We start from the raw sequence: 23,343 nt of genomic DNA on the forward strand, positions 1-23,343 counted from the left end.
TTGGAATATTGCATGTAGTTCTGGTCTCCTTCCTATCGGAAAGATGTTGTGAAACTTGAAAGGGTTCAGAAAAGATTTACAAGGATGTTGCCAGGGTTGGAGGATCTGAGTTACAGGGAGAGGCTGAACAGGCTGGGGCCGTGTTCCCTGGAGCGTCGGAGGCTGAGGGGTGACCTTATAGAGGTTTATAAAATTGAGGGGCATGAATAGGGTAAATAGACAAAGTCTTTTCCCTGGTGTGGGGGAGTCCAGAACTAGAGGGCATAGGTTTAGGGTGAGAGGGGAAAGATATAAAAGAGACCTTAGGGGAAACTTTCTCATGCAGAAGGTGGTACGTGTATGGAATGAGCTGCCAGAGGGAGTGGTGGAGGCTGGTACAATTGCAACATTTAAAAGGCATTTGGATGGGTATATGAATAGGAAGGGTTTGGAGGGGATATGGGTTAGGTGCTGGCAGATGGGACTCGATTGGGTTGGGATATCTGGTCGGCATGGACGCATTGGGCCGTAGGGTCTGTTTCTGTACATCTCTATGACTCTATAATCAGGTGAATTTGGGGCTCCCAAGTCGTTATCGCAACATTAAAGCACAGGCTTGAACAAAAACCTTATTATACTTTTGATGGGTATACAGCATAGAGTATTTATCTTATATTCTAATATACAAGATTAATTTGACAGCCAGAATGCAGTCAAAACAGTGCCTTGCACATTGCTGGCAGATGTGACTGAGACCAATTCCTTGCATTTGTTCGCAACCCTATAAATGTTAGAAATCATCAAGAGTCACACCAGTCTTGTTAATACCCAACCATCCTCCTGAGGGATTTTCATTCTTCACTCTCTAAGATCTTGCTTCTGAACTTCCTCCAACATCTCTCCCGTTTGGACATTTCGCAGTGGTACAATGTCATTTACCAAGATTTCATTTCAAAAACTGATTCATCGGCAAACCTCTAGCTCCTTCTGAGCTTTCGTATTTATATAGCCCAAGCATATAGGATCACTTGGCTGTAGCCTCTTCTTTTGGATTGTTTCTTCCCAGTAATTGGGTACTTCTGTCACCACCCTCTCCTCCTGGTTATCTTTTGTGTCTGGATACCGAGCAGAATTTAAGCAAAACAATACTGTGTATGTTTAGCAGCAAAGTTACTTTTTTTATAATATATTCTTATTAAGAAAAAGATAGATTTTTAAATATTACAACAAATAGAAAACAATGCAATTCAAAACAGTACAAAAATAGTACAAAACTAAACCCAAATATCCAACCTAGCAAGATATTCTTCCTTGCACAGAATGTAAGAATATTGAAAAGTTTTTCCTTATGCAGGTCTGCAGGAAATACAATGGAGTGAAATAGGGTTCTTCTCCACCCCACACCTAAAATCCTCTCCATTGCATCCACTACAGCGCTCCAATATGTTTGAAGCCTGTCACAAGACCAAAGACAATGGGTAAGAGTACACGTACAGACCTTGCACTTGGGACATGTTGAAGATACCCCTGGTTTAAATTTTGACAAACGGTCTGGGGCTAAGTGGACCCTGTGGAGAATATTCAACTGTAAAACATGGGTCCTATTGCAAATTGATATCTTCCTTGTATTCTCCCAAATATCCTCCCATGCCTCTGAAGAAATTTCAACACTCAGCTCTCTTTCCCACATCTTGCAGAGTCGATCAGACTCATTTGAGGTGGCACCCCCCAATTGGTGATATAGAGTACTGACAGAAGTGTACTCTTAGCCCTTAGTACCCCTCTTTCTACGTCAGATTTGAAGGGATCAGTCAAAAGTGTGTTTTTTTTTAATAAAATCCCGAACTTGAAAAAAACAAAAGAGGTCTCTATTAGGTAACTCGTACTTCCGTACTAACTGATCGAAGGACATCATTACATCTCCCTCAAATAAATCACCCATGCAAGATATACCCCTAGCTGCCCAATGTTTAAATCCTGAATCTATCATACCTGGTTGAAAACTCGGCGTACCCACTAAAGGTGTAAACAAAGATGTTTTGCTAATATTACCTTCCCTCTGCCAAATTGCCCTCCATGCTTTAACAGTATTGATGACTATTGGGTTATGGCAATATTCCCTAACTGTCCTCACCTTGTTCAAAAACTGCAAACTGGTAAGGGGGCACCTTGCCTGGGAGACGTTAATATCTAGCCATATTGAAAGAGGGTCCGCACAAAGCCAATCACTTATGTAGGTCAAAAGCGAGCTTAATTGGTCATTTTTAATGTCCAGAAGGTCTACTCCCCCCAATCTGTGAGGCAACTGCAGTTTGGCTAATTTAATGGGCTGTTTAAGGTGCCAAATAAAGGAGCTGAACCAACTGTTCAGTCTCCTGAGTGTTTGTTTATTGAAAATCAGGGGAGCATCCGTATAGGGTATAGCAAACAAGGGAGAATATTCATCTTTTTTAGCGCTATCCGACCCAACCATGAGACTGGAAGTGCCTCCCATCTTTGGAGATCTTGTTTAATTTTTTCAAATAATTGAAAAAAATTGGCTTTGAACAGCCAATCCAGAACTGGAGTAATGAATATGCCCAAATACTCTCAACCCCCCTGTGATCACCTAAATGGGAATCTACAGTCACTCAAGAGCCAACTCTTTCATAAGACCACCCATAGCCTCTGATTTAGCAAAATTAATCTTATTCCCTGAAAAAGCACCAAACGTCTGAATGCATTGTATCAGGCAAGGCACTGAGACTGCTGGATTTGTCAAGAAAATTAGAACATCATCTGCATACAGCGAGATCTTATGTGATTTTGACCCCACTTCTGGAGCTGATATATTGAGATGTCCACGAATGGCCTCTGCCAACGATTCAATCACCAACGTAAAAAGTAATGGTGAAAGGGGACAGCCCTGTGGCTGCCCCTAGAAATATTAAAATTGCTTGATCGTACCCCATTGGTAATGACTGCAGCACGAGATACACTGTACAAAACCTTTACCCATCTTATGAAAACTTCGCCCAGACCAAACCAGTCTAGAGTATAGAAAAGGTATGGCCACTCAACTCGGTCAAATGCCTTCTCTGCATCGAAAGAAATCACCAATCCCTGTATTGACTGCTATTGGCATGCTTGAATTACGTTAAGCAGCCTCCTAACGTTATTGGAGGATCTGCGACCCTTTATGAAGCCCGTCTGATCCTCTTTAATAATAGAGGGCAACACAGTCTTAAGCCTTAACGCAAGAGCCTTAGAGAGGATCTTAAAGTTCACATTTAAGAGCGAGATGTGCCTGTATGAAGCACAGTCTTCCGGATCCTACCCTTTTTTTAAGGATAAGTGAAATATTGGCCTCTCTCAGATGGTGGGAGACAAACGTGACTGTATAAATATATTCAGCATCAGGCCTGACAGTATACTTATAAATTCCTTATAGAATTCACTGGGAAGTCCATCAGGACTGGGTGCCTTTCCACTCTGAAGCTGCCTCACAGCTTCCTGCACTTCTTGCTCTGATAATGGGGCATTGAGAAAGGACTGTTGTTGGGCAGTCATGCCCGGGAGCTTCAGATCTCTAAAAAAGGATTCCATTTTGGCCTGCCCCTCCTCACAATTCTCAGACTGATATAACTTAGAGTAGAATCTTTGGAACACCACATTAATCTTTTTAGAATCACATGTTAGGTTCCCAGATGTTTCCCTAATCGCTGTAACGGTTTGTGGGGCACTTCTTCTTTGCAGTTTGCGTGAGCACAGAATTTAGTGTAGACCGCAGTGCCGTAATCATCTGTAGTTTGACCAACGAGGGTCTGTCAAAATAGGCCTTCTCGGCTGCCTTCAACCATGCTTCAAGGAGATTTTGCTGCTCACCCTTCTGCCGCTTCCTACTTGTGGAATATGAAATAACTAACCCTCTGGCATAAGCTTTGGCAGTTTCCCAGAGAACAGATGAGCTATCAACCGAGCCTATGTTGATGTCTAGGAATGCCCGACATTCCCTAGAGAAATACTCCACAAACTTGCTGTCCATGAGAATAAAGGGGTCCATTCACCAGTACCTTGAATCCACTGTAACATCCTTAATTTTAACCATGATGTACACTGGAGCATGATCAGAGATGGCAATATTACTAATCGTACAGGATGCCACCAGATCCAGAGTTACCGTAGGGGTCAGAGAAAAATCAATCCTCGTGTGACATCTGTGCGGATTGGAGAAAAACGTGAAATCCCTACCTGTAGGGTGGAGACACCTCCAGACATCCACCAATCCTAATTCCCCACACAAACCCAATAACTGTTTAGTTTGTGCAGAGGGTATCAAGGGACCTTTAGGCAACCTGTCTACTGTGGGCTCCATGAGGCAGTTAAAATCTCCCCCTATAATGATGTGCCGAGACTTGAGACTTATCAGTTTAGAAAAAGCATCTACCAAGAATTTAAGAGGATGAGCTGGGGGACAATAAACATTTAACATGCCATATTCTTCCCCATTTATCAAGGCTTTAAGAATTACAAACCTCCCGTATGTGTCTTTAACATGTGATTTTTCCTAACCAATATAGCCATTCCCCTACTTCTGGTATTAAATGATGAAAAATAAACTCGGTCAAAGCCATTCTGCTGTAATTTCAGATGCTCCTTGTCATCCAAATGTGTCTCCTGTGACAAAGCAATATTCACCTTCTCCTTTCTAAGACTCAAGAGTACCTTCTTCCTCTTAATTGGTGAGTGACTTCCCTTGATATTCCAGTTATACCATTTAATCAAATCATTAGCCATAATCTTCTGCAGTTACATTTAAATTCCAGAGAGGAGGAACCCGAACCGCAAATTGTTGAGCCTTAGTGTCGCATGGTCCACCAAATATAAAAACTACATAAACTAAAACCACTACATTTAGCAAACATACAAAATTATTAAAAATATAAAAACAACAAAAACCAGAAAACAAACCAACATATAAAGCACCAATAGCGCCGAGTAGGGGAACTCGCCCTGTGTCCGGAGGGGGCAACGACCCGTCCCGAACTGCCCATCAATCGGTATCTAACCATCACAACTACCTTCTCCCAGCTAGAGCTGCATCGCAAGCACAAACTATAAAGAATAAACACCCCATAGAATATCAATATGAATAAAAAAAATTCTTTTTTAAAAAAAAAAGGGGAATAAATACCCCACCCATCCTTTGGTATGTCCTAACTTAGAAATTTAAAATGTACATCTTAACCACCGCCAGACATAGTTTGAACCAAATTATTATCAATAGAGGGAAAAAAAGGGGAAAAACAAAGCTCCAACTGGATTTCCTCCATTTCTTTTACAGAATGATAAACGCATACCCAAGCAACAATATTTATACATACTACAATTGTTTAAATTAGGTTAGTTTGTCCACAAAGTCTCTTGCCTTCTCCGATGTGTCAAAGAGATGCATGGATCCATCTAAGGTGATCCGAAGCACTGCCAGATATCTCGGAGTACTGAATCCCAAGCTCCTTCAATCTATTCTTGACACCATCATACGATTTTCGTTTCTGGATCACCGCCGCTGAAAAGTCCTGAAAAACATGATCGTAGACCCCTCATAAATTAGGCCCTTTGGATCCTTCCCCTGGAGTCTGGAAGCCTCCATGACACTCTCCTTATTCCGGTAATGATGGAACCGCACCAGGAAAGGATGAGGGCGTTGACCCAGACCCAACCTCCGTGCTGCGACCCGGTGAGCCCTCTATCTTCAATCCTCTCATGCCAGTCTCCAAGTCAGGGAATTTCGGAAGCCAGTCTTCAACAAATTCCGCAGGCCGCTCACCTTCCTTACCCTCAGGCAGACCGATGATCCGAATGTTTTTTCTCCTGCCCCTGTTTTCAAGATCATCCACTTGGTCACTCAAATTATGAACCTGCGTCTTCAGGGGTTGGATCTTTTCCTTGAATGAACTGGCATCAGCTTACACCACTGTGACCCTGTGCTCCACCTCATCCATCCTCTTCTCCAGGTCTCCCAGTTGCTGCTGATGCTTCTGCAGCATGAGAGAGACTGGAGCCAGCTTCTATTCAATCTGTTTCCCCAACATCTCGTGAGATTTTGAGAGCTAGTTCACCAGGTCCTGGAGAGTAATTGGCTCCGAGGCTGCTGCAGGCCCGGCCTCAGATGCTCCTCCTCCCTTTTTAGGCATTTGTGGACAGCTGAAAATACAGGTAAGTCAATTTTTAAATGTTTCTTGGGGCTCCACAATCTTTCCAATGCCCCAAGAAATCCTGAGGACCTGGGTTGGGTGGGTTAAAGGACCATCCTGCTCCTGCTGCGATGCGAAGCTCTGCAGTGTGATCTTCTCAGATCGCCGCCATCTTAGATCCCCAGCAAAGTTACTTAAGTGAGTTGCAAAAGTACTGCATACTTTTCCATGCTTGTAAAAGGTATATTAGTTGGAATATGCATGATCCTGAGAGGTCCTGCCAGGATACATGTGGAGAGAAAGTTTCTTTTTGTGGGAGATCTTGAACTAGGGGTCCCTATTTTAAAACTGTTTTTAAAAATAAGGTGAGGCACTTTTTAAAAATCTTGTAAGTTGTTGGAACTATCCACATGACAAACGGTGGAAGGAGAGTTTTTGAAGCAAAGATGGATAGATTTTTGGTAATCAAGGGGGTAAAGGTTACCTGATCGGGATGTGGATTTCAGGTTACAGTCAAGTCTATCATGATCTTAATAAATGGCAAATCAGTCTTCAAAAGACTATTTCATGTTATCACGTGTGAAGTGATCTATATTCAATATTATAATTGTGTTACTGTTAGGGAGGTTCTGCCAGATAATAAGCCATTGGTTTAAAATTAGAGAAAACCATAGAGTTTTCATTGTTTACTTCCAGAAGTTCATTCTGATTTGTGTTCGGTATTGTTGACAAAGCTGTGTTTTGTGATCAAGGTTGTATGGCTTTGCATTGTGGACTTTCAACAATATTGCTAATTCGTAGTGAAGTTTTTTTTATCATCAGTGGTGAATTTTGGCATATTACACGTGTTCATCTAATTTTTTTGTCAAGTCCATTTTTGGATTTGAAATTGTCTGGTGTAGATATTTTGAGTGTTTGCTCTTGATTATTTAAAAATCATTCATGGGAAGAGGGCATTGCTGCCTGGGTCAGCATTTGTTGCCCATCTCTAACTGCCCAGATAGCAGTTGAGTTAACCACATTGCAGTGGGCCTGGAATTACATGTAGACCAGACTAAGTAAGGGTGACAGATTTCCTTCTCTAAAGGACATTAGTGACCCAGATGGGTTTTTCCAACAATCGACAATGATTTCATGGTCATCATTCGACTCTTAATTCCACATTTTTAAAATTGAGTTCAGATTCCACCATCTACTGCAGTGGGATTCAAACCTTGGTCCTCAGAGCATTACCTGGGTATCAGATTAATAATCTGGTGTTAATAGCACTAGGCCATCGCATCCTCTCGTATTTTCCTGATCTTGAATATGTTCCTTATTCTATTAATATTCTGAGTAAATGGTGGGGATTGGGGGCAATTGTTCTTACTCGTGCCTTCCATAAACAGCTAAATAAGCTCCCTAGTTGGAAACTTTTGAGTTCCATGATTGAGGTTTCTAAACTTGGAAATATTTCGAATGATCTGTTACTCTGTTGTGATGAACATTTGTGTATTCTAGTGCTCCCTGACTTTCTTTTTAGGAAGAAGATCACTTTTTTTGAATTTGAGTGCATCCAAGATCTACTGCTGAAAAATGTAGAATAAACAATTTATTTTTAGTGCTATATTAATCTAAAACCAAATTATTTATTTTTGTCCCTTACTCATCAGGTCTCAGTGTGACACCTATGACTGCAAATTATCTGTCAGTGCCTTGAAGTCTGGGCTGTAATTTGAGACTGCTACTTACATAGTGCCAATCAAATGGTTATCTGTAATGTGGGTGCAATGTATGAACTTGATTTTTTTTTCATTTGAGACAACACCGTAGCACTGGTATATGAAGCCAAAATAAATCTTCACTTTAAAAGCAGAGGGTCATGGAAGATGTATTTTCCTGCTGAGTCCCCAAAAATCACTATCCCTTAATAATACATATCTTCAGGTCAATTCCACTTCTTTCTAAGTGAAACATCTGATGGAATATATTCGGCCACCAGAATGTTTACTTGAAGGATTGGATTTGGGGCGCATGATGATTTGTTCTATTACAAATGGGCAGCTCAGTGGTTAGCACTGCTGCCTCACAGCACCAGGGTCCCAGGTTCAATTCCAGCCTCAGGTGACTGTCTGTGTGGAGTTTGCACATTCTCCCTGTGTCTGTGTGGGTTTCCTCCCACAGTCCAAAGATGTGCAGGTTAGGTGAATTGGCCATACTAAATTGCACCATAGTGTTAGGTCACTTAGTCAGAGGGAAATGGGTCTGGGTGGATTACTTTTCGGAGGGTCGGTGTGGACTGGTTGGGCCGAAGGGCCTGTTTCCACACTGTAGGGAATCTAATCTAAATCTAAATCTAATTCCTGAAATTGCCTGTTGAGCTCTTCCAGGTATGGCCAGATGTTTTCTAGGTGGAACCATTTTTCTTTGATTATTTGACCATCTTAGCTGATCATCTGTGAATGTATTTTTATTTTGTGAGAAATAGCAAACACAAAATGATACTTCATTGCAGGCTTAGCCTTTAGCAGCTGGTTATGAAAAAACTAATGAGCTTTCAAAAAGTCTTCAGCTCAGCAACTTTCTTTGTCTGAAGCCTTTCAAGGAAAACTATCCTTGATTTACTGTGTATCATTTAGTTATTGTTCAAAATGTACCTTTTCACTTATTGATATACTTGTGTGGCATACAAGGCAAATACTCTCCTATCGTTGAAGAACGTGGTGCTGGAAAAGCACAGCTGGTCAGGCAGCATCTGAGGAGCAGGAGAATTGACGTTTAGACCATGAGCTCCTCTTCAGGAATGAGGGGGTAGCCCAAGGAGGCTGACATATAAATGGGGGAGGGGTAGAGATGTGTGGGCATGGGAGATAGATGGTGGGGGATGATGGTGATAGTCGGAGAGGAGGGTGGAGTGGATAGGTAGCAAGGAAGGACACTTCAAGAGTTCGAAGCTTAGATCTGGAATAAGATGGGGGGGGGGGAGTAGGGGAAATGAGGAAACTGGTGAACAGAAATTTTGTTTTCCTGTTCTATCTGAAAGTTGTACATTTTCGGTTTCATTTAACCAGGAATGTATTTTTAGCAAAATTAAAATCCAAGGTAGCATTAGCTACTGACCTTCAATGGTGAACACAACTTCAGTTAGAGATACAACCAAAAAGCCAAGTGTACAGACTTTTTTAAACTAATTTTTTTAAACATAAGTTCTGCACTTGAAATGAATCATTTCTAAATGTGGATGTGGAAGCTGCATTTGCTCACCTTGTGGTTTGTGACATCATTCTGCCACTGATCATGCTGCAGGTTAGTCTCTGGATTCACACCTCAGGAGCAGTGAAATATTGCTGGCTGCTTTCAGGTGTGGAGGGATGGGATACTCCTTCTGTAATTCATGTTCTGGCTTCTGTCACTCTGATATTGAATGTGGCTTGATGTTGTATTCCCCGTAATTTTTCTTTGGGTTGTGTGGGACTCTGAGCATTGTGCATGGCAGTGCTTATAGAAAAGGAAGTCATGTAGCTGCATAGCAATTAATATACACACTGCTTCAAGGTTAACACAGACAATGTATGAGGAACTGAGACTTCGATCGACTGTCTGAGATTGTGATCGACCAGTCATTTGTGCTGTACCTATTGGAAACCATAGTTGCAGTCCATAGCATATGGTAAGGTTTCCACTTCTTCCAACAATTTTAGCTTGTGCTTATAGTAGGAAGATAGCTTTCACAAATCGACAGCTTGTCCGATGAACTGAAATCTGAACCTCCTCATATGCTTTAAGCAAGGAAATCTCCTTAAGTAGTATAATGTGCAAAAGGCCGATTATATTTTGCCTATTTGAGAAATAGAAAAACCACACTGGAAAGCCATTGTTCTCAGACTTTTGCTGGGTATTTTCTTATTGGGGTGTACTGAATGGGATCTCTATCCGACTTGGTACAATGCTTAATTTGAAAGTCTTTGTTTTCAAAGTGGAAATTTCACTACATTTCTTAAGTCTTGTCGACTGTGGTTTTGATTTACTTGTAAAAGGTATTTGCACTTCTAATAAACTTATTTTTGATTTCAGCAAGAAGTGATGAAGTTTACAGATCTAGAAAAACTCTACCTCTACCTTCAGTTGCCTTCTGGTCCTAGTAACGGAATCAAAAGGTAAAACTGCCATTGATATTCTGTTGCTCTTTATTTAGAGCTTCAAGGAACTCTGTTTATAAATAGCAACTCATTGAAAATGTGCAGCAACAAATGCTCTAACACTTTTGGGGGACAAATCCATTATTTAAGTGTTGCAAAATGGAGTCCTCATGAATTATGGAAGCCATAACCTAAATAAAAAAGTAATATATTGCTAATTTATTTTGGCAAATGAATATTAAAAATTTCCAAACATTGGTTAAGCACCAGAAGACTGTTAATTTTAGCTAACTATATTTATCATGCTCTCATCCATTCTTGGGATCCTTAAGTAAATATACTTAACCTTTTGAGACTGTAGTAGCTCTTTATTATGAAAAACACTTTGTTCTGAAATTGTTTCAAGTTGACTCTGATAAAGCTAGATTGTGAAAAAATTTAGCATTGTGTTGATTGCCCAATTTTCAGGGTGAAAAGGACTTTCAGAACAGCACCAGAGTTTGAAACACCGTTAGTATGCTTTGACAGGGTTCGCTCCACAATTTTACCAATCTCAACCATGCTGCTGCAGAAAAGAGAGATATTTAAATTTTTGAAAAGCCACCTTTGTCATTTGCAGCTGAAGCAACCATTTGAGAGTGATCTGGATTAGCTAGGAATAGGCCACCTATCATGATTTCAGTTTTGTAGAGACAGACAGCTTCACTGACAGTTTTAATGGAAAATGATGTGTTTTCTCACCTGGTCAGCAATACATCATGCAAAATTGCAGTCAGGAAAAAAGGGGCAAGGGACGTTTTGCATTTTCTCGTCCAAAGTTCTGATTTTATATGGCAGTACTGTTGATTACTAATTAATATTTTCTTAATTTGGCAGGAAGCATTCAATAGGTCATTATCCTTGGTCATGTTCCAATAGAAAACTCCAGCTTATTCTTCTTGTTATGCTTATGTCTAGAGTCACTGTGCAAAAGGTTTTTCTAGATGCTATCTACATGGCAGACTGGTGTAATTGAGCCTTGAAGCCTTACTATAAATGTTTGACATCACAGATCATCAAGTAGCCTTACACACAGTGCTCACTAGCTGGCCTCAATATTGTTTCCTCTCAATATTAAGTCAAGAGACCTATACCTTCCTATATAATCAGCTGAATTAATTTTGTTATTTACAGTCTAGCAATGATTTGTATGAGGAGACAGTGTGATGTACTTTGTGTTGCTGCCAATACAAAACAATATGAAAGTATAAGCTGTGAGGAGAATGCAAGAATACCTGCAAAAGAGAGAGGGGCTAATCCTGTTAGAAGATAAAATGGCAGGTCTCTGTGTAGAAAGTTTGAAGAAGACGTTAATCCATGTGACACAACTATGATTTGCACATGTAAGATAGGAAACCTCTTTTGAAATCCCTTTTGAATCTTGGGCCTGAATTTCATCTACCAGATGGATGACCCAGTGCAGCAGGGTTATTCAGGGTGTTTTAGTGATAAAATAGTTGATACTTCTAATGCTATTCTAACAGCTCACAATAAGTAGGGCTGATGGGGATAACCGTGCAGCTGACTGGAGAATCCAGCTTTTTTTTAGTAAGTTATTCCACAGATTTTTCATTCCAAATATTTCTAAAAACTGAGTTGAATATGTTGTGTTGATGTCATTCTAACATAAAATACAATAGTGACCAATGAGAATTATTTTACTGATATAGTTATGCAGAGATCCAAATGAATTTCTGTATTAAATTTGAAAACAATGTTGAATTTGCATAACATTTTAGAGCCAGTTTGCTTCGGGCTGTGATCTATCTTGTTTCTTTATTTTGGTGCATTCCTTCGTGTATTTTTATTGGATCACAGAGTCAATAGTTCCAACATCTGTTAAACAAAAGAGGTCGACGACCTTTTGAGAAAATTATTATAGTAATTGCTGCTGTTATCTCTCAAATCTGTTGGCTTTTGAGCTTTCAGCAACTAACTTGACTGATGATCATAAACTGAAGTCTAAAACATGTTTTTGGTTTATCAATATACGTTGAGTCATCTGTTATAACAACGTTTGTTTCATTTACGATAGATGATCATTAAAAGGTTATGATTTGAGTCATATTTCCTTTTTTAAATTCTTTCACTGGGTGAGAGTGTTGCTGGCAAGGCCTGCATTTGTTGTCTATCCGTAATTGCTCCTTGAGAAGGCAGAGGTGAGCCACCTTCTTGATCTGCTGCAATCATTTGGTGGTGATATACTTTCCATACTGTTGTGGAGTAAGTTCCAGGATTTTGATCTAGTTACAGTGAAGGAATTGATTATAGTTCCAAGTTGAATGGCGTGTGACTTGAAGAGGAACCTCTCATGGAGATGTTCCCGTGGATCCGTTGTCCTTGTTCTTCGAAGAAGTAGAGGCAGTATGTTTGAAGATTGTTACCAAAGGAGGCTTGCTGAGTTGTCGCTGTGCTGTTGATAGGGTGATTGAATGCTTAAGATGTGAATTGTGAGAGTCATGTGACCTGGATAGTGTCAAGTTTTTTTGTGTTGTTGGAGTTACACTCATCCGGACTCCTACAGAATACCAAGTCTCTGACTTGCTTTGCCAATTTATTAATAATTGGAGAAGGTGAGTGAAAGTAATTCTGTGTATTTTTTAAAAATCCATTTTCAGAAACCTTTCAAAGTGGAAAGTGATCGTAATTATATGAGGTGTGTGTGTGTGTGTATATAGTATTATATATATCATTAGCAAATTTATAACTTGGTAAATATCTGTTTAGAGTTGTGGAATAGGTGCAGCAGTTCAAGTTTTCTTTACCGAATGCACATTTTGTTTTTGCAGTAATCCAAGTTCTTTGTCATCCAGTCGTACGCAACAAATGCATGCTTGTAACTGGATCCGAAATCATTTGGAGGACCACCCAGATACTTCACTGCCCAAACAAGAAGTCTATGATGAATACAAGTAAGTGTTGCTATAGAAGACCTGACAAACAATGCTGTTTTCATCTGAAACATAATTCACAAGGACAATTTAATTAGGGTATCTTAACTCTGCATTAATAAATATTTATTTCTGTGATTATGTATACTTTCTATCATTGTTTTATTTTAATTAGTTGTCATTTATCAACAGACTTTACTTGATTTTAACTATGATTTCAGATTAATTTGGAGGTTTACAGACTGATTTTGTAATCCTTAATCAGTTTTGGGTTTTATTTGTGACCATTTTTGTTTACTTCCATATAACTGGTCTAAGTCATAATTGCAAATATCTCTAAGTTCCTTCAGTCTATCAATTTATGTATTTTTTTATTCAAATAAAAGTGGGTATGATAATGTTAAGGGATACTCTTCTGGCATAGTATATGCAATATTTTAAAATTACAAATTGTTGCACTTGGCATCATATATAGCAATAGTTATACATTTTATAAGTACAGCATATTTTGGGTTCACAATTCCTTTGCTAACAAAGCATTTTTTTAAACCTGTAAGTTTTTGATAATCAAAGTTGTTAAAGTATGGAACACACAAAACAAATGCCTAAAGGAAAGTATCGAGAGACACCGATTATAATGTCAATGCATGCAAACACATTCACTTTTATCATCTAAGATCTTGGTTAAATAAATGAGTTAATTTTGAAGCCAAGTTGAATACTAGAATGTTGAGATCATTTATAAAATGTAACTGCCTCTGAAGGTGATGACAGTAGTTGAAAGATTGCTATCTGCCCAAATGACATCCCAGTAGTTTTCAACTTTCTCTTGTGAAAATAGTAACACATGGGCAGTATCTTGGTCTTCAGTGTAATTAAACAAATAACATCAGAAACTTATAATTTTATATCAGAGCTTTGAAAATTTTATGGAAGAATTTTTTTCAGCACTTTGGAGGACTGAAGAAAGTCATGGTGTTTGCTTTCAGGAAAAATTGTGTTTCCCCTCTTAATTAGTGATATCTTGGTATCCTCCTTTTAATACGGCAACTTTTGAGATTGAATCATCTTGTCAAATAAATTGACAACTTTTAATTCAAGTGGGAAGTGCCTTTTCTGGTGATGACTGAAAAGACAGGAGTGACTGGAAGGACACCTCTTCAAATTTGTATCCACAGTACACATTGGAGTTGATTATCTGGAACATTTCACCCAACATATTGAATTTTTGCAATATATGTACTAACATTTTCCTTGCCATTGTTACAAAATTTAATTTTGGATCACCTGTAGTTTGCTGTGGACTTATGCAAGTAAACTGGGATGTCAAGCTATTTGTTTGCTTGGTTAACTTATATTCAGGGTTGTAATTCTGTTTTGAGGAAGAACATCAGAATTGTGAACCAATAGCCAGAGGTTGTCTTGTTAGGTGCTGATTTCAGTAGGAAAGATTAGAGATCTGCATTTTGGTACACTTCCTAGATCTTGTTTTGCACACAAAAGGATTGCAAAAACAGAATCTTAATTAAAAAAAAATCGCTACCTTTCATCTTAATTAAAGGACTTCAGAACTGAGATTCTCTTTGTCTCTTTCACATTTCTTCCAGTGGAATGAAGTGGCATCTAACATGTCAAGTGGGACTGCCATAAGTGTTTGGATGGAGAACAATTTTAAGAGTGGACAAGAAATTTTTCTTGATTACGTGGATGAATTTCCTAGAGAAGGAGCAAAACTTGACTTCCTATTGGGAAATAAGGCAGGGGAAGTGACTGGAGGTCTCAATGAGAGAGCACTTTGGGACCAGTGATCAGAATTCTATTAATTTTAAAATAAACGATGGAAAGGATAGACCTTATTTCAAAGTTAAACTTATAAATTAGAGGAAGGCCATGTTTGATGATATTAGGCAAGAACTTTCAAAAACTTAGTGGGAGAGGCTATTCGCAGGTAAAGGGCCGGTTTAAAATATGGGACCTTCAAAAATGAGATAATGCAAGTCCCGAGGCTTTATGTTCCCTTTAGTAAGAAGGGCAAGGCTGGTAGGTGGAGGAGATGCTGGATGACTAGAGAAATGGGGGTTCTGGTCAAGAAAAAGGAGGAGGCATACGACAGGTATAGACTGTGACAGAGTGAACTCTTCAGAGTGTAGGGACAGAAGGAGTTTACTTGAGAGCAAAAAAGGGACATGAGATATCTTTGGCAAATAGAGTTAAGGAGAATCCAAAGGGATTCCACAAATACATTTAAGAGTAAAAAGGTAACTAGGAAGAGAATAGGGCTTTTAAAGATCAACAAGGCCATCTCTGTGTGGAACTGCACTGGATGGGGTGAGATACTAAACAAATATTTTGCGTCACTGTTTACTGTGGAGAAGGATATGGAAGCTTGAGGACTTGGAGAAGTAAATAGCGATACCTTGAAAAGCCTCTACATTACAGAGGAGGATGTACTTGACATCTTAAAAGACATAAAGGTGGATAAATATCTGGAACCTGATCAGATATATCCCCGAGCTTTGTAGGAAGCTAGGGGAGTGGTTGCTGGGTCCCTTGATGAGATACTTGTATCAACAAAAGCCAGGAGTAAGGTGTCTGAAAACTTGAAGGATGGTTAATGTGCTATTATTTAAGAAAGATAAGGAAAAGCCAGAGAGCTGTAGAGCGGTGAGCCTGATGTCAGTGGTGGTTAAGTTGTTGGAGGAGATTCTGAGGGACATGTATTTGGAAAGGCAAGGACTTATTAAGGTTAGTCAATATGGCTTTGTGCATAGGAAAACATGTCTAACAAACTTAATCTGAGTTTTTTGAAGAAGTGACAGAGGAGATTGAAGTCAAAGCAATGGATGCTGCCTATATAGCTTTCAGCAAAGCATTTAAGGTTCTGCATGATTGACTGGTTAGCAAGGTAACATCACATGGAATCCCGGGAGAGCTAGTCATTTGGATACAAAATTGGCTTGAAGGTAGGAGACAGAGGGTAGTGGGTGCAAGGTTGTTTTTTGGACTACAGGCCTGTGACCAACAATGTGTCACAAGGATCGGTGCTGGGCCCATTGCTTTTTGTCACTTGTATAAATGTGAATATAGGAGATATGGTTAGTAAGTTTGCTGATGTTACCATTATGGATCAGGTCATACCCCCTCAAAACATTTCAAGAAAGTAGCCCGGACCCTAACTTTTCTAGTTGTTTTGAATGGGTGTAAGGAGGATATTCCAGGAGTGATGCAGCTGGTCAAAACCCGTCTGTTTTAACCAAAAGTTTATTTTCAGACTATCAAATGAAACACAAACAAAAGAGAGCAGAATACAGAATAACCTAACTGAAAATCGAACAGACTATCCCAACTTAATGATGTTGTAAATTTCTGCAACAATTCCCATAAACACCCCTTGGCAAAAAAGGTAAAATTAAACACAGGGTCTTGCAGGAGGGGGGAAGAAAGAGAAATGGGAGAGATGTTCAGCATGGATCACCTGCTTCCATGTGGCTGTTTCATTTGGATTCCCAGCTAACAACTGACTGCTTGCTCAAACCAAACCATAGAAAAGTTGAGCTGGGAGAACCAGCCACTCCCCTTTCATTGTCCAAGTGTTTGTTTAAAAACTTAAAAGCTTCTTCAAGTAGATAAACCCAGACATTTCGGAATCTGTCTTCATGACCACTTTTTGGGGGTTGGAGGGAGAAACCAAGGACAACTCGTCTTGCAGCATTGTCACAACACCAAAATTGGTGGTATAGTACACAGTGAAGAAGGTTGGCTCAGAATACAATGGAACCTTGATCAGATAGGACGGTGGGCCGAAGATGGAGTTTAATTTGGATAAATATGAGGTGTTGCATTTTGGACAGGCAAATCACGGCTTGTACACTTATTGGTTGAGTTCTGGGGTGTATTGCAGCACAGGGACCTGGGAGTGCAGGTTCATAGTTCTTTGAAGGTGCAGTCACAGGTGGACAGGGTAGTGAAGAAGGCATTTGTTACAATTGCTGTTGGTCAGTGCATTGAGTATAGGATTGGGAATGTCATGTTGTGGCTGTTTTTTGGGAATACTGTGGTCGATTCTGATCTCCCTACTACAGGAAAGACATTGTGAAACTTGAAAGGGTTCAGAAAAGATGTACAAGGGTGTTGCTGGGGTTTGAGTGTTTGAACTGTAGGGAGAGGCTAAATATGCTGGGGCTATTTTCCCTGGAGCGTTAGAGACTAAGGGATGACCTTTATAGAGCTTTATAAAATCATGAAGGGCATGAATGGAGTCCATAGTCAAAGTAGAGGAGACCAAAAACCATGTTTTGGATATAGGTTTAAGATGAGAGGGGACAGATATAAAAGGGAGCTGAGGGGGGCAACATTTCCATGCAGAGGGTGGTGCGTGTATTGAATGTATTGGAAGTGGTATAATTACAACACTTAAAAGGCATCTGCGTGGGTACTTGAGTAGGAAGGATTTAGAGGGATATTGGCCAACTGCTGACAAATTTGGACTAGATTAATTTAGGATATCTGGTCGCCATGGATGAGTTGAACAGAAGGGTCTGTTTCTGTGCTGTATGACTCTGATCCTGTGAAGAACTTTGTTCTTTGAATCTATATGTGGTATATGCCTAATCATTTTTTTTAATGGAGCAAAGGCTCAAATTGATTCATCATAGATGAAAATTAGACTATTGATTTGTGTTACTCCATAACAAATCAAGAAACCATAGAATCTTGTGATTTTTCAACTAATGTCATGTCCTTTGCAGTTTTCTCCCTTGTCTTGTGCAGCTAGTTTGTATTACATTATTTACATTGTTACTAATTTATTTTTCTACCACTTTAGTCCTTCTGACTGAGGGCATAAAGGTTCTTGCAAATATTCATTCGTTAACGTCACAAGCAAATTAATTGTTCTAGTTTGGCACACTGATGTGGGCACCTTCAAAGTCAGGACACAAGAAAGATTTTAATTTCTGTGCATAATTTGTCATCAGGTGAGTTGTCATTCTAGCTGTTGTCTAATGACATTTTAATTGTCATTAAACAGGAAAAGACCTTCTCGACAATGAAGAAGTGAACTGTGGCACTGTGAGTCATCCACTGGTGGCTAGCAATTGAGAAGCAAATGGCTAGCTTGTTTCTTTTTAACATAAGAGAACAGAGATCACTGTTTTATCGTTGCAGTGTGACCAAATAGAATTTCACATTTTATTTTCCAGAGGCTATTGTGACAATCTTGGTTATAACTCTTTAAGTGCAGCTGACTTTGGGAAGGTTATGAAGAATGTCTTTCCAAACATGAAAGCTCGACGCCTAGGCACAAGAGGCAAATCAAAATATCCTTTTTGAGTTGTTTTGAAATTCGAGTGCTAACGTGTTCTTTTTTAGTTTGAGTAACAACATGCCTGTTTGACCCCAGTGAATGATTCTATTAAGGACTCTAAATGTTTCCAGCAGAAATTGGAATAACCGGCAACTATGACAAAAGTTCAAATTTAACTAAAACAACCCTGTAGTATATACAAAAGACTTCAACACAGCGGCAGCTATTAATTTAACACTGTAGGTTATCCTACAGAACTCAGTTCAACTTTTTATTTCCCTTGAGAGCTGCCTCCTATTATCACATCTTTAAGATTTAGTTATTTTTGTTGGCCCAACTTTGCTGTTTTGAATTCATTATTTATCTTCAGTGTTCCCGCTACTTGGCAGGGTAAAAGATTTAATCAAGCCCCTTCCATTAGATTTTGGATAAGCAACCCTACAATTTCTTTACTGACCTCACAGCTTCAGAACTACCCTTCCTGCAGCTTTTGCACAGTGGCTTAAAACATCTGAAAACATTTCTAGTAACACACAGTTCTGGTCTCAAACTGCAACCAAACTGATTGATTGATTATTTTGTCATGATTATAGCTGATGGTAATACTAAATAAGTTAGATCCCAGAGTGAGACCTAGCTTGATGGATTGCAGGTTTTTTTATTTTTTTCTTTTTGCTTATGTTTAGCAAAATAAAACACAAATAATATTACACAATCCAAGAACTATTTGAAACTGTCTTATTATAAATATCAGAAAAAAAATCAACCATTTTCCCCATAACCTTACAGACAGTCAAACCTCAGTGAAAGGTTATCCCTGTCTCCACACTGTAGCTCCAAGATCGGTTTGCTGAATTATAATTGTCTGAGATTTGTGCAGTTACCAGCCTGTAAATAGCTCAGTGGTTAGCACTGCTGCCTCGCCGCCAGGGACCCGGGTTTGATTCTAGTCTCAGGTGAGTGAGTGTGTGGAGTTTGCATATGCTCCCTGTGTCTGCGTGGGTTTTCTCTGGGTGCTCCAGTTTCCTCCCACAGTCCAAAGATGTTCAGGTTTGGTGAATTGGCTTTGCTAAATTGCCCATCGTATTCAGGGATGTGTACGTTAGGTGCATTAGTCCGGGGAAATGTGAAGTAATAAGGTAGGGGAAATGGGTTGGTGTGGATTTGTTGGGCCAAAGGGCCTGTTTCCACACTGTAGGGATTCTATGATTCTCTGAGATGTTTACCGGTGTTTTCCTTACTGAACTTCAATTCTTAACACTGAAAGGTCATGCTTTTAAAATACATGAACTATGATATTAGGCATTCATAGCAATACACAGAAAATTATTTTTGAATATATCTTTGCAATTTCGTATGTAGCTAAGCAACTAGTCCTGAATTCCTCCTTGTTTGGTCTTGGAGAGCATTACTACAGTTTCCCTTTACATCTATAAAAAATTGTTAAATATAAATTACTCAATTTAAAACATTCTAGACAGAACAAAAATTTCATTTTTGTAACTGTTCTATTGCATGAATTGTCTGCTATAAGCTGTTAGCTCTTGACAGTCTTCTTGAGTTGACTATTATGATAAAATATTACTTCTATTAATTTTTAAAGTAAGTGTGACTCAGTTATTGGACTTAAATTGATTTAAGCTTTTTACTGCAAATGAATGTCACTCATCTAACATGAAAATTAGAACAATGATATGCAACCATGTAACAGTGAAGGAATGCATATTATTCCTCAGATTTTGTTGCAGTTTTTGCCAGGATATGGCAAAATTTGATGAATTGACATTTAGGTTCTGGCGCACACCTATGTATAAGATGGACTGATATCTTGGAGCAAGCCCTTTTGACCTTGGAACTGTAGAAAGTTTATGATGTGTAGTAAGACAGCACATAGATGAGAGTAGAAGTGATCAAATACTTGAAATTGAAAAAATTCAATGAACAGGAATAGATTTCAGATTCATAATGCCAAAGAATTTGTTACTGTGAAAAGGCGACATGCAGATTGCATATTTTGCTCTTTATTTTTGGGGTTGTCTTCTATTTTGCATTTATCATTTCTTCATCTTTGATACATTTAAGTTTGAATTCAATGAATTGGAACCTTTTCGTAATCTTTTGTTTCTAATTCCGTATTCTACTGTCGTCATGGTTTTATTCTAAGTAAAATAAATAAGTTATTTGACCTTAACTCCTTAAAACATATTGTTATAGTGGTCTGAGGAAAAAAGCTTTTGTTCACATGCCATCGCTACCAAGTCTGGATTTTCACAAAACTGAAGGGGTAATTATATTCTGTAATCAAGGCTATTAGGACATGAAATATAAACAATACAGCACATTGACAAGTCTAATAAAAAAAAACAATGGAAGGATTTACAGATAGCGAACCTGAAGTTTCTACAACACTAAATGAAATTTACAGTGACCGTCTCCATTTGTTCTATGGTCAAATTACAGTTAAATTCTCTCTCTTTCACCATGGATGGAGAATTATTTTCTCTTTCCACAGATCTGACAGACTTACTGACTTTCCCCAGCACTTTGTTTTTGTTTCAGATCTCCAACATTTGCGATATTTTGCTGTTATTATTCAGGGAATAATTTGGGTTCCTAGATTTATTGTCTTCATTTTGTGGACTTTTTAACCCCCGTGCTCTGTATAATTTCCATTATTCACGACAATATCAACTTTCACTTTTCTAATATTATCAGTGGAACACCTACCTTCATCTGCACAACTGCTAAATCCTCATGCATCCTTAAAATCCATTTCCACAAACCTCCGGTCTATTTCACATAACCTCTAGCTCAACCAGAATTCTGCCAAGGCTTACACTTCTGTCCTAATCATGTTGAGAAATGCACGTTGTTTTTCAAGCTGGAGCAACAGGTTCTTTTCAGGTTTTCCAGTAATCTCTATCTTTCAAGTTTAACTTCCCATGCTTTCGGTTTAGAAGTTGTGTATCAGCTTCCTCAGGACCTATTTAAACTTTAACTTAGAGCATAGTAGGAGACCTTGTGGTCGGCTTCATTGGTCAGCATGTTGAAAGTTGGGCTTCCATCATGAATTTAAAAATCCTAGCAGAGAGAGTGCAGGCACGATCTACCAGTGAAATCAGTTCGATTTTATTTGCAATACCACCAAAGCTGTTTCAGTGCTATCAAATTCAGATGTCCCAGAAGAACTGGAATTGAAGTTTGATGCTGCTTGTGAAATATCAACTACTGTTTCTTCATAATTTCATAATACAGACAACAAGACTGTTAAGGAGATGGGTATAAAGGGATGCTTTGGCATTATGGTATTGTCACTGAACTAGTAATGGTGAGCACCATCTAATATTCTGAAGACATGGGCTCAAATCCACAGTGGCAGATGTTGGAATTGAAAATTTGAATGTCCGTCAAATTTGAATTGTGAAATCTAATTAAATCAGTGTTAATTGCCAGATTTTTTGGTAATCACGTAACCATTGCTGGTTGTCGTGTTATGGGCCGGCCAAACCCCCTCAAAATGTAAAAGATAGCCTAAACCCTAAACTTCTCTTATTTTAAAGGTAAGTGTAATGCGTTGTATTCCAATATTTTAACTGGAGTGTTTATTTTCACACTCCAGTTAAAATATGGACCAAAAATTGGATTGGCTTAACGGTAACTCTGTCGCAATGCTTAATAAAATAATATATATTAACTACAGGTAGTTCTTCTATAATGTGATGGGGTTGCATTCTTGTGCAACCCTGCATTATAGAAAAATCACACTTGAGAAACAGTGCTTCAAAGTGTTGGCGATGTAATCACGTTATAGTGAATACATGTTTTAACAGTTTGCTCTTTAGAAGCAATCGACAATCGACATTACAGCAAATTTGCATGAATGAAACACTTGTTCTAACAGAATGACCTGTACTACTAGTTAACTGTTCCAATATAGCAACATTGCATAAGCATACTCTTGGTAAAAGCAAATTCAATAAAATACATACAATTCTAGCAGCTTTTTAGCTGTAACAGAGAGAAGAATAAGCGTTTCCACATGCAGTTTCAAGACCCCAGCAATCGCTGAAAGCGGAAACTAAACATTCTGGTTTTGTGGGAGCCTGACTCCACCCATTCAGGCTGTTTCTGGTGTTCAAAGTTATTTTAAAAAAAAACAAGGCCTCAGAGGCTGTTTATTGACTTTGAACAGATTGCTCAGCCCCTCTGTCTCAACCTTTACCATAGTATTGTGTACCCCCCCACCCCCCCCCACCACCACCACCAAAAGAACCATCATTATATAAAGATGGCTTCATTTTTAAAAACATTTAGTCTTACGCTATTAGTACACTACAATGCATATACATAATATTGACTATAAGCATGCAAACATTCATTACTATAGTTGATTCACTCTTTTCTCCCACTATCGAATGCCTCCATCTTCATTCATCAAAGTCGTGCTCATACGTTAGCAATTTCATTGTCTCATCCTGCCATGTCTAGAATTTTCATACTGAATGGCTGCAATAATGAGCTCCAACAGAACAGTGTGGAATTTTTATCCTTAAATTTTTCAAAGCCTTTAAACAATTGTCTCAGATTACTGGCAGTATAAACGTTGGAATGTTGCAGGCTTAAGGTCCCCTCAATCATGGAATATTTCTGTTGATGGTTATTCAATTTTCTGGAAAAATCCTAAATATCTAATGGGACTTTGTATCATCTTGTCAGACTCAAAGGTAGTAAATAGGGGTGGTGGTGCAGGGATGTTTTTCAGACTGAAGACCTGTGACCAGTGGAGTGCCATAAGGATCAGTGCTGGGTCCACTACTTTTTGTCATTTTATATTA

The 23,343-nt window shown here is 38.9% G+C and overlaps 1 protein-coding gene across 2 annotated transcripts in view; it reads left to right on the plus strand.

The window, feature by feature from the left end:
- LOC122541026 (DNA-binding protein RFX7-like) overlaps positions 1 to 23,343 on the plus strand; it is an 88,311-nt gene that overhangs the window by 38,916 nt on the left and 26,052 nt on the right. The window contains exons 1-5 of one of the 2 annotated variants that reach the window (XM_043677483.1): positions 1,439 to 1,457; positions 10,209 to 10,291; positions 13,102 to 13,224; positions 18,405 to 18,521; positions 20,711 to 20,792. In XM_043677483.1, the coding sequence (XP_043533418.1) occupies positions 10,218 to 10,291; positions 13,102 to 13,224; positions 18,405 to 18,521; positions 20,711 to 20,792 (396 nt within the window). In that variant the 5' untranslated portion in view covers positions 1,439 to 1,457; positions 10,209 to 10,217. Of the gene's footprint in view, positions 1 to 1,438; positions 1,458 to 10,208; positions 10,292 to 13,101; positions 13,225 to 18,404; positions 18,522 to 20,710; positions 20,793 to 23,343 lie in introns of those variants that run through there. The other variant, XM_043677482.1, reaches the window with a different exon arrangement.

The sequence above is a fragment of the Chiloscyllium plagiosum genome, chromosome 36 (assembly GCF_004010195.1).
Source record: "Chiloscyllium plagiosum isolate BGI_BamShark_2017 chromosome 36, ASM401019v2, whole genome shotgun sequence".
Lineage (NCBI taxonomy): Eukaryota > Metazoa > Chordata > Chondrichthyes > Orectolobiformes > Hemiscylliidae > Chiloscyllium > Chiloscyllium plagiosum.